Source organism: Marmota marmota, unplaced genomic scaffold (assembly GCF_001458135.2).
Source record: "Marmota marmota marmota unplaced genomic scaffold, marMar, whole genome shotgun sequence".
In the NCBI taxonomy this organism is placed as follows: Eukaryota; Metazoa; Chordata; class Mammalia; order Rodentia; family Sciuridae; genus Marmota; species Marmota marmota.
Window position 1 is genome coordinate 7,392,046 of NW_025999853.1, and position 11,190 is coordinate 7,403,235.

The window sequence follows — 11,190 nt, forward strand, 5'->3', positions numbered from 1 at the left end:
GCCCCACCCCATATCCGTAGTTGGCTCTTTTAACTGGGATTTTATAGAAGACTGATCTGACAAACATTTCTGAACTCTTTAAGCCCCAGTTATACTTTTTTTATTATTATTTTTTGAACGCAGAGGTGCTTTACCACTGAGCCACCTCCCAAGCCCTTTTTATTTTTTATTATGAGACAGGGCCTTGCTTTATTATCGAGGCTGGCTTTGCATCCTCCTGCCTCAGCCTCCTGAGTTGCTGGGATTTTAGGTGTGTGCTACTGCGCCTAGCTCCCCAGTTATAAACTTTTTGGAATAGCCTATAGGGAAACTTTGGGGACAAATTGTACTTTTCTTTCATTTATCTGATGGGCTTAAATTTTATTTTCTCACCTGTCTTGGAATTAATGATAAGATGTGTGTTCCTGATACTTTTTGGCATGAGGTTACTATTCTTAGCCCATAAAGTCTCCTACTGGGGCAATCATATCTTAATAGCATTTGTAAAATATCATTTTGTGTTATTAAAGTATTTATATGGTCTTTTCAGTTTAGCGTAAGTACTTTCTTATCTCTTATTTAACTGTGGTAATATTTCTTCAAGGGCTAGACAGGGTGGATGTTATCTTCATTTCATAAATGAAAAATTAAGATTAGAAAGATAATGTGACTCATCTAGGATCATGCAGCTAGGTTGTGACAGATCCATGGCCAGAAAAACAAACTTTAGGGGCTGGGGCTGGGGCTCAGCTGCAGAGCGCTTGCCTAGCATGCATGAGGCACTGGGTTGGATCTTCAGCACCACATAAAAATAAACAAATAAAATAAAGGCATTCTGTCTATCTACAACTACAAAAAAAATTAAAAACCCAAATTTTATTTACTATCATTGATAATATTATTAAAATTTTATTATTCTGGTTTGTGCTGTTTATGATCTTGTATTCTCCAGCCTCTCAGCTTCACACCCTAAAATAGGGGGTCAGAACACAGGACTGCTCAGAACTCCTGAAGTCAATTGCAGTTCCCATCTTTTGACCTTGGGAAAATCATTGAATGTGTCATCTGGATCTTCATTTCTTTTTTATATTATTTTTTTGGTATTGGGGATTTAACCCCGGGGCACTTAGTCACATCATTGAGCCTCATCCCTAGCCCTTTATATTTTTGAGACAGGGTCTCACTAAGTTGCTTAGGACCTTGCTAAATTGCTGAGGCTGACCTTGAACTAGCAGTCCTCCCGCCTCAGCCTTCTGAGCTGGTGGAATGATAGGAATATGCCACCAATCATACGTTATTTTATTTCTTTTTTTAAAAAAATGTATTTTCTTAGTTGTAGTTGATCACAGTACCTTTTATTTTATTTATTTCTTTTAGTGTGGTGCTGAGGATCGAACTCAGTGCCTCTCATGTGCTAGGCGAGTGCCATACCGCTGAGCCACAACCCCGGCCCCTGAATCTTTATTTCTTAATTTGTGAAATTTGGTAATGATAGTAGTGTAATTTTCTTGTGAGGTTGTTGTAATTAGTGTTGGAACCAAGGTTCAAATTCAGAAGGTCTGGTTTTAGAGCCTGTGCTTTTAACCTTAGTTATGCTAACTCTTGCCGTCATAAAGTGATGAAAAATTCACAAGTTTTGGGATTGTGTGTTGCATGCTAGTGTAGAATGTGAGGTAGTGACTGTCAGCTGTCCCCACAACTGCCCCTGAGTCTTCTAAAGCCCCAACACACAGCAGGTAGGGCTAAGCTATACGTTCCCTGTTTTGGTGACCAATGTGGCACTTCAGAATGTCGGTGCAAAGTTGGGGGGCGGGGGGAACGGGGATTTTTCGAAATGTCTTTGTTCTAAGTGGTTTTTAAATAACATCAGAAATCTTTATTTATTTATTTATTATTTTCTTATTTTTATTTTTTGCAGCACTGGGAGGTGTTCAAAAACGTAACAGAAGTTTTCATTTTAGTTCCTGCCCTTCTCGGTCTCAAAGGGAACTTGGAAATGACACTGGCATCCAGATTGTCCACCGCAGTAAGTTTTTTCCTACCTCATAGTGTATGTATCACTTATACTATTTCCTTTATTAAGAAGAACTTGTGTCAGGAAAAAAGTTTTTCCCTCTGTCTGTCTGTCTGATGAGTCTCTGGCCCTCAGGGTTGTAACTGATCCCATAAGTTGAGTGTCCTCAGGGTTGTCTGATCTGAGAGCTAGAGACCTGTGTTTGTCCCGAGAAGTAACCTACTTGTCTCCTTTGATGGGGTAAGTCAGATGCTCAGAATCTTTACGGCTCTGGCCAGCTGTATGATATTTAAAATTTCCATGATTGTTAAAGCAACATATGCTTAATAAAAATGAAAAGAGAGAAAAGAATAAAGAAAATCCCAAACCACCTTACTTTTCCACCTGGACATGACCACTAGTAATATTTTGGTGTAGATTCTTCTATTCTTTCATCTTTTTTTTAATATTTATTTTTTTTAGTTTTACATAATACCTTTATTTTGTTTGTTTATTTTTATGTGGTGCTGAGGATCGAGCCCAGGGCCTTGCACGTGCTAGGCGAGCGCTCTACCACTGCGCCACAACTCCAGCCCTATACTTTCATATCTGTATTTATATGTGGATAGGGATATCATAATGTATATAACATTGGGCATTTTAAAAAGAAACTGGAATCCTGTATGTTCTCTTTTATAATCTGTGATCTCCACTTAAGAATACATCCTGGTCATATTTCCATGTCAGTGTCATTGTCTTCATTGACTCTGTACTTTTATGTTGTAGTACTCTGCAACAGTTGGATTCATCCAGCATTGGATATGTGAGCTCTTTCTAATGATCTACTAATATAAGCAAAACTGTATGAATATCCTTTTGCACTTTTTCTTCTTTAGGGGGAATTCTAGGGTTGTAAATTAATCTTTAAGTTAGCTTGTGACTTGGGATGATCTCTAGTCACTTGGCTAGTCGTGTAGGTGGAGCTAAACCTCATAGAGTAGAATTACTTTGGTAACTTCCCGTTAGCCTATAGCATGTAGTCACTGTGATTATTGAATATTGAAAGGACTAAAGAGCAATAGAAGCTCCTTGAGCTGCATCAAGAAAGTACAAGATGAACCTGGAACATCTTGTGCCAGAAAATAAAGAAGTACTTAAAAAAAACAACAACCCCAAAACAGGGAAATGACAAAAAAGATACAAGGCAGTGTCCTGGCCGGATCTGGGACAGTCTGCACCATGAAATATGCAACAATAACCCCTGGACTAAGGTAAAGTCCATCTAGTCATAAGTTAACAAGGCAGATGGAGTGTACATAAATCACTTCGGATATCAGTAAAGGTAATGAAGAGAACGGGTGCTGTGGAAGGGTGATTCTGAGGGCTGCTCCAGGTTACACGTGAGGCTCCATCCAGGAGGTGACGGGTGAGCTGGAACCTGAATTGTAAAAGTGACTCAGCAACGTCAAAATCTAAGAAGAGACCATCCCAGTTAGTGCTGTTTATCAGTGTGATAATGTCATATGCTATAGGTGTTCCAGTATGGTCTGTGGGCAGAATTCACATGGAGATTCAAGATAGATCTACATAGTTTAAAGTTACACAACAATCTTTGAACCTTACTAAAAAATCTTTCTCTCTCCCTTAACAAATGTATCTTTAGCACCTGCCTGTACAAGGCCTGGGTTTGTGTAGGCCCCCAGCCCTGTAAGGCAAAACCAAACTCAACCCCGAGTGTATCTGTAAGAAGACCTATAAGTCCAAGAGCACATTTAGAATTCTTGTTCATCTTGGCTTCTGCTTTGGAGCTGGTGGTGTGGAGACAGCCGGGCCCTGGTCTGAGTCCAGCCCCTTCCCCCTGACTGTCTGCATGGCACTTTGAAAGGCCTTGTGCCCATCTCAGGCCTCACTTCCACCCTCAGCTGTGCCTTCAGCAGCAACCACCCCACACTCCTTGAATTGGGCCTGTACTTACTGGTGGCATGATCTGTGTTCAGCAGCACCAGCTGGAGGGAGAAGTCGACAAGGGGCTCCAGGCCACTTGGACAGGGTCCTGGGCATCCAGAGGATGGCCTGGAGATGGGAGAGGCACAGGCTTAGGTCTCAGGTAGGCAGAGCCAGGGGCCTGTGAATGCCGCTCCTTAGTGGAGGGACATAGGTAAAGTAGGGCCAAGGTGGAGCCCTCTAAACCTGAAATCTCAGAGCTAGGGCCCCTCTTTCCCAAATTTAGAGTATTATTGATCCAGAGTCTAGGAATGAAAGCTTTATTTAAATTTTGAAAAAATTACATGACATAAAAGAGAATTTGAACCTGCCTTGTTAGATACTTCTGCAAGTTATTGAAACAAGATAGAAAAGAAGATATACATTTAAAACAGTTCCTTGAACAAAAGAGACTTAATATTATATTCTTCAGGTAACAATACCAACATAATAGGACTTACTAACTAATAACGAGTGGCTGTTTGCAGAAAAAAGCAGTTCTTTGACTGTAACTTTGTGAAGTAACCAAGTGGATATACCTTGAAGTGTGCAAATATTTTTACATGACATCTGTTACAAAAATTCTATCATTCTACTTTTGGGAAGATACTGAAATTGGCAATAAAAACGGACATGTAGTTAGAGATTCCTTACCTTTTTTGGTATCTTTAAAGCCAGTTATGTTACTCTACCTCCATATACTTTTAGATCCAATGTCCTTAAACAAAAGGACATTTTTTTTTCTCAAATGATAACATAAAGCCATAAGTGCATTTCAATAATTAAAATAAAAACATAAATTAGGACAGTTAAAGTCACCTGAGGATATTTAAAAGCATCCTCTTCAAATGGTTCACAAAGCTTCAGTTTGGGAATTACTTCAACGATTGTATCATCACTATCAACTATAGTCTTTTGGGGCCGTAGTTATACTGGGACTTGAAGATCAGTCTTTGATCTCAGCAGTTATTCTCTGATAGGAAAGAAAGTCTAATAATTTGGTGACACTGTTCATAGCACCATCTAGACTGATGAAGCTAGCCTAAAATAATCTTGGTTCTTCAGTGACTTGGTTGGAAAGTACCTAGCATTGCAGATATGAGAATGGTAACCACAGGGTCATCTAGCAGCTCTCAGTGCTAAGAAATAATTTTTTAAAAAATTCTAATAATGAAATTATGATAAATTGTCAAAATTTGAGTTTCATATTTATTCTTGTATCCCATTAGTTCATTATATGATGACATTTAGTGACAGTGAATATTGATTTTAACACTTGATCCTTTGACATCCAGCTGGACTGTGTGCTGAGAATATCTGAAGCTTTTATCTTTAAGAAGAGAGAGAAAAAACCCACGTAGCTTTACTGAGGTTCTGAGAGTTAGTGAAATTGCCTGCTGCTTTTCCTGCTTCATTTTCTTGTGAGAACTCGTGGGTCACTTAGGTGGAACTCAATCCAAGAGCCCTTATGGCAGGAGAGAAAAAAGGTCTTGAAAACAGAAGTGGCAACAGTCAAGGAAGAGGAAAGTTACGGGAATGGAAGTTGAAAGGTGGCTCCAGTTTCACTTGTTGGAAAATGAACTTTGCTCTGACAGATAGAGTGAGGCAGGCTTCTGAGCCACTTGTAACTTTGCCAGGAAGAGTGAAGTTCTGGTTCGCTTACCTTAAAGAAAAGACCTCTGAAAGTGTTGCTCTTGAGCACTGTCCAGCTTTGTTTAGATTCAAGTAATAGATTAAAACACTGATCCATTTTAAAATAGGCCATGCTGTAGGGAATCTGGTTCAGAAAGAATTGACTGCAAATGAAGTTTTGCTGGTTCATTTGATCACATTACCATTAAATCTCCTGGAAGTGAATTTAATCTTAATCTTCTTTTAAACTTCATCTGCCGTGTTCTATTTCGTGCTAGGTATGTCTGTTTATGTGCATTTTTCTATTCACATTAAGAGAGGGGAATTCCAAAGCTGGTCGCTCAGCACAGGGAGCTTATTGCTAAGGTCCCCACTGCAGGGCAGACTTAACTGAGCCTTTCTTTGAGGAGATAAGGCTGGAGTTATCTTCTGTAGTTTCAGAATTGTGTCACTGAAGAGATATATCAGACATAAACAGAGAGAAATAAGAAGGTGAACCTCCAAGGCTGAGCTAGGAAGGTCCCAGGCAATGCTCAGCTCAGAGCTGGGCCTGTGGTTGCTGTTGGACGGAAGGTTCTAGAGCAGTCTTCTGACCATCAGCGTCAGATGTGTTAGAAGTGCCACTTCTTGCCCTCTTCCAAAGCACTGAGTTGAAATGGGGGGGTGGGGGTGGCCCGGCCATCTGTTCTTTTTTTTTTTTTTTTAAATATTTATTATTTAGTTGTAGTTGGACACAATACCTTTCTTTTTATTTATTTTTATGTGGTGCTGAGGATCGAACCCAGGGCCTCGCACTTGCTAGGCCATCGCTCTACCGCTGAGCCACAACCCCAGCCCCCATCTGTTCTTTAGCAAGCTCTCCAGATGATTCCGAGGTACACTCACGCTGGAGAACCACGGTGTTGGATAAGGCGCCTTGGAGGCCCATGGTGCTGGGACCAAGTGAACGGGGGTCCTAGGAGAGGAGGTTAGAGAATGAGCCAGGGACCAGCCAATAAGGGACCTTGTGGTCTCCTGGAAGGACTTTGGCTGCTTCCTAATAGGGAAACCATTGGAAGATTCTGAGCAGAGCCGTGGTGTGATCTGAGCAGTGTTCTTTAACAGATTATTTTGACTGTCGTGTTGCGGTATGGGCACCAGAGACTGAAGCAGGGAGCCCGGCTGGGAGCTCGTTGCCATGATATAGTTGTAGATGATGTTGCTGGGATGGGGTGGTAGTAGCGGGTGTTGTGAGAGGTTGTTGGAGTCAGAGCCCCTGTTCAGATAGAGCCGACAGACAGCTGATGCATTTGCAGAAGTAGAGGAGCTGTCGGTTATTCTCTCTGGCAAAGCCAGACAGAGGAGCCATGGGAAGCAGTCACTTGGGTGTGAAGCTGTGGCGACATGGTGTGCTCTTCTAGTTTATGGCATTGAAGTTGCTTGGAGAAGTTGATCTCATAGGCGGAATGCTACCATTCTGATGGAAGGCCAGAGCATCACTGTCGGGCAGCTTCTGATTCCTCCCAGGCTGCTGACAGCTCCAGGTCAGCAACTTCCTTCTGGCCTCTTCACGACCACTCCTGGGCCTCAGCACGGCTGCTCCTCTCACTCCCCCTCCTCTTGCACTGGCTGCTGCTGTTTTTACCTGTTTGGTTTCTTTTTCTTTGTTCATTTTCTTAATTTGAGGCTTTCTTGACACGTTTACATGTCTGCCCTCAGTAGCTTCATGCTGTCACCCACTGGTCACTCAGTCCCCTTCTCTATACCCTTCCGGACCCCAGAGCTGAACTGTCAGTTGTCAGCTGGACACCACTCACTGCATTCAGAACCCTCACTTTCCCTTATTCTAGCAGGTTCTCTCTTTGAAGTGTCTTGTGGGTTAGTGGGCGGTCCTCTCCTCTTCCCTTCTCACTCTCTCCAGCTCTTGCCTGGACGTCATTCCACCTGGGAATTCCTCTTCCCTCTTACACCTACCCACTGCCAGCTGAACTTGGGGTTGGTGGTCTCCATTTGGGACTGCTGTGGCCGGTACTTCCTGTTTCCAGGCAGAAGAACAAATTAATGTAATTTTTTAAAAACCTCAACAAGTACTATTTGAAAGCTGGCTTTTAATTTTTTTAAATTTTATTTATTTATTTAGCTGTAGTTGGATACAATGCCTTTATTTTATTTATTTATTTTTATTTTTATTTTTTGAATTTGACTCTTTTTATTTTACTTTTTAATACAGCTGACAAAAAATTTTAAATTACATATGTGGTTCATGTTATGTTTGTTTTGTTTTTTTTTTTTTTTTGGATTTCCAAACAACACTAGTTCTGGAGAAAATATTCAAGAAAAAAACATTTGAATCTCACCATGTTATCTATTTCAATACTGTGCTATATCCACTTTACTTATCAGTTTTGAAGCCCCACTGAGACATGACAAGATCAGATGAAGGGAATACTGGTTTGGAAAGGCTGATTTGGTGAGTGAGCAGCAGACAATGTAGAGATGCATGATGTGACCGTAATCCACTGTTCTGCTTCAGAGGATTCCAAAGAAAAAGGACATAAGCATAAAGAACAAAAACTACTGTCAAGAACTTATGGGCCCTTGGAGTCCTGCATCAAAAAACATTTTGAGAAGTCAGACATGTTCTGCTCCTTAATACTGGAGTGTCTTTGAAGCAGTGCCTTTCTAAACCCCAACTCCTCAGTTTCTTCCTCTTATACAGGGGCCAAAAAAATCCTTATTTCTCAGAAGAATCCTAAGGGTGACATATGTGAGACCATCTCCTTCACACTTAATGCATTTCTTTTCTTTTCTTTCTGCCCTCTTTAGAGTGGAGAAACACATAGGAAAGACAAACTGATAGCTGCAGTTTTGTCTGTAAGTAGATCTTTCTTGCAAGGCAAGTACATATATAGCTTCTGGCTCTAGAGGAAGAGAGCTGGGAGAAATTGACACAGGGAAGCAGCAGAAATTCTAGGATTTGATTATTCTTCTGCATGTTACCATGAATGTAAAGAGATACAAAATGTGTTGGAAAGAAGCCTCCTACACATGTCTTTATAAAAGCAGGGTTAAAATGAGCTGTAATTAACTCAGTCATTCAGAAAAAACTTGGAGATGGATAACCCAAGCTTAAATTTAATAGTTGGACCAATCTTCTGTGTGTGAACACAAAGTGCTAAATTATGATCCATTATCAAGGAATATGGAGAAAAGCATGATATTTGGCATAGAAATCTGTTCCTTTGAGGTGTGCTTGGATTGGGTACCATCCTTTGGAATACAGTGTTTCTTAATATATTATGCATAATTGTTAGGAAGAGAAAATTCTCAATCAAAATAGTAACAAAAAACAATTACTAAACGTCCTGCAGTTAACCACATGTGTAGCTGAAATCTGGCCCGTTAGGCCACACAATCTGAACTGATTTACTCGAAACATACTGAAAATGTGAGCCAATCACCTGAATTCCTGCACTTGCCATCAGAATCACAAAGCTAAAAATCAGTTAGCAACTTCACAAACACTATCAGCAATTGTTGAAAAACAAACTGGCATATATGTTAAAAGTATCAAGTCATTTGATAAAATAATTCAATATCAAGGAAACTATCCTAAGGAAATAATCAGGAGTATAAAGAATAATTACCTACCTAAATCTTTAGGACATCATTGCTCACAGTAGCAAATTTGGAAGTAACAGTTATTCAACAAGAGAAGAATAGTTAAAGAACCTGTGATATTCATGTTATGCTCCTTTACATAATCATCATGATTTTACGTGGTCATCACAATATCACTTAGACACAATTGTCAAAGACCAGGAAAATACTTATAACATGTCAGGAACAAAACAGCAGGTTATGAAATTTTAATAACATAGCATAAATTATGTGTGCTTTAGTGTACATGTATATATTTGCATACCTCTATGAGAACAATATAAAATGACTAGAAGTAAAGTCTTTAAGATATCATCGAGCCTAACAACTAAATCTCATTTATTTATGTCTATAAATATACAGACATTTTGCAATCTCATAATTAACATCTACTACTTGTAATCAGAAAAACAGTTATTTATAATAATGTTTTGTGGAATTCTACAATATTCTTTTGTATGTAAGATATAAGCTTAGAATAAATTTTAATGAATGTTCAAGTAGATCTAATTGAAAATGTAAGATTCTTTGTTATTTTATGCCTACACTGAGGTGACTTACCTTACTTACTACCATACGTAAAGAGAACATTTGAAGGCTGCACCATAAATAGCAATTTCCTCTTGATGAATACCCCCTGGTCTGGTGGAGTTCAATATTTCTTTTCACCTGTCCTTTTTTGCCAGCTGCTCCTCTCCCTCATGACACCTAGACCAGTGACATTCATGCTTCTAATGATGCAGCATAAACAGTAAAGAATACCACAGGCCCTGCTCACAATATTAACCAAACTTTATTTTAAAGGACCAAGCAAGATATGTCATTTAATGATTTAGTATTTTGCTTTTTGACATGTGATGTCTGAAATTAGTCTAATTGTGACTCAGATCACTATATTCAAATGAAAGAAGATTTCAAAGGTTGTTGCTCTTTGGACCATCTTGGAATAAGCCCACCAGAAACTTGAAAATGTGAATTCTATTTCTTCTGCAGACTGGTTATATATTTGGACCAATTCATATGTATTTCATATATATATACTTATATATACACTAACATAAGTACATAAATACACATATGTGTGTTTCACTCCTATTTTAATTTAAACTTACTTTTAACTGTTAAATCAAACATAAAAAGGATACATATTTATGGGGTACCATGTGATGTTTCAATACATGCACACTGTAATACTTGAATCAGGTTAAACACTTCTATCTCCTCAAACATTTATCATTTATTTTTAGTGAAAACATTCAAAATCCTGTCTTCAACCATTTTGAAAGATGCAGTACATTATTGTTATCTGTAATCATTCTGTTGTGCAATAACATACAGAGCTCTACTTCTATTTGAGCTGGTGGTTTTTCTATCTCAAAAATAGGGATTTAAGACTGTGGATGCTAAATCATCTCCCCAGAGCCATATTGCCCTCCCAGATAATAATTCAAAGTTCAAAAAGTTGAGATCATGAAATCCACTGTTTTCAGAGTCATATAAAGTTCTCTTAAACTAGTGGCTGGGGTTGTGGTTCAGCGGTGGAGCACTCACCTAGCACGTGCAAGGCCCTGGGTCCAATCCTCAGCATTACATAAAAATAAATAAATAAAATAAAGGTATTCTGTCCATTACAACTAAAAAAAATATTTTTTTTTAAATTTCTTAAAATTTTCATTTCCTTTTATAAATAAGTTGATTACTGTACTAAAATTTAAGGGTCAAAATAAGTCATGAACAAAGATTTTCACTCAGAGACACTTCATCTATAAGTCTCAAAGAACCTAATTGTAGTGAATTAATCAAGAAACATATTCATTGTGTATGTATGCCATTTCAAAACTGAGTTTATCTAGTGTACTTGAAGGACATAATCATTGCTCACTTGTGAGACTAGTGGTTTTTTCCTTGGGTTTAAGAATATGCATTTTGGATGTAGGCCAAGTTTAATTATTCCTCCTAGAAAA

General features: G+C 38.9%; 1 protein-coding gene and 1 long non-coding RNA gene across 3 annotated transcripts in view; one reads left to right on the plus strand and one right to left on the minus strand.

The window, feature by feature from the left end:
- Slc41a2 (solute carrier family 41 member 2) overlaps positions 1 to 11,190 on the plus strand; it is a 135,950-nt gene that overhangs the window by 46,064 nt on the left and 78,696 nt on the right. For both annotated transcript variants that reach the window (XM_048802829.1, XM_015482823.2), the window contains exon 4: positions 1,898 to 2,005. In XM_048802829.1, the coding sequence (XP_048658786.1) occupies positions 1,898 to 2,005 (108 nt within the window). The remainder of the gene's footprint in view (positions 1 to 1,897; positions 2,006 to 11,190) is intronic.
- On the minus strand, positions 1,830 to 7,305 carry LOC125616681. Its single transcript, XR_007347429.1, has 2 exons — positions 3,948 to 7,305; positions 1,830 to 3,444 (listed from the first exon to the last, which is right to left on the minus strand). It is a non-coding gene; the product is annotated as an uncharacterized LOC125616681 (long non-coding RNA).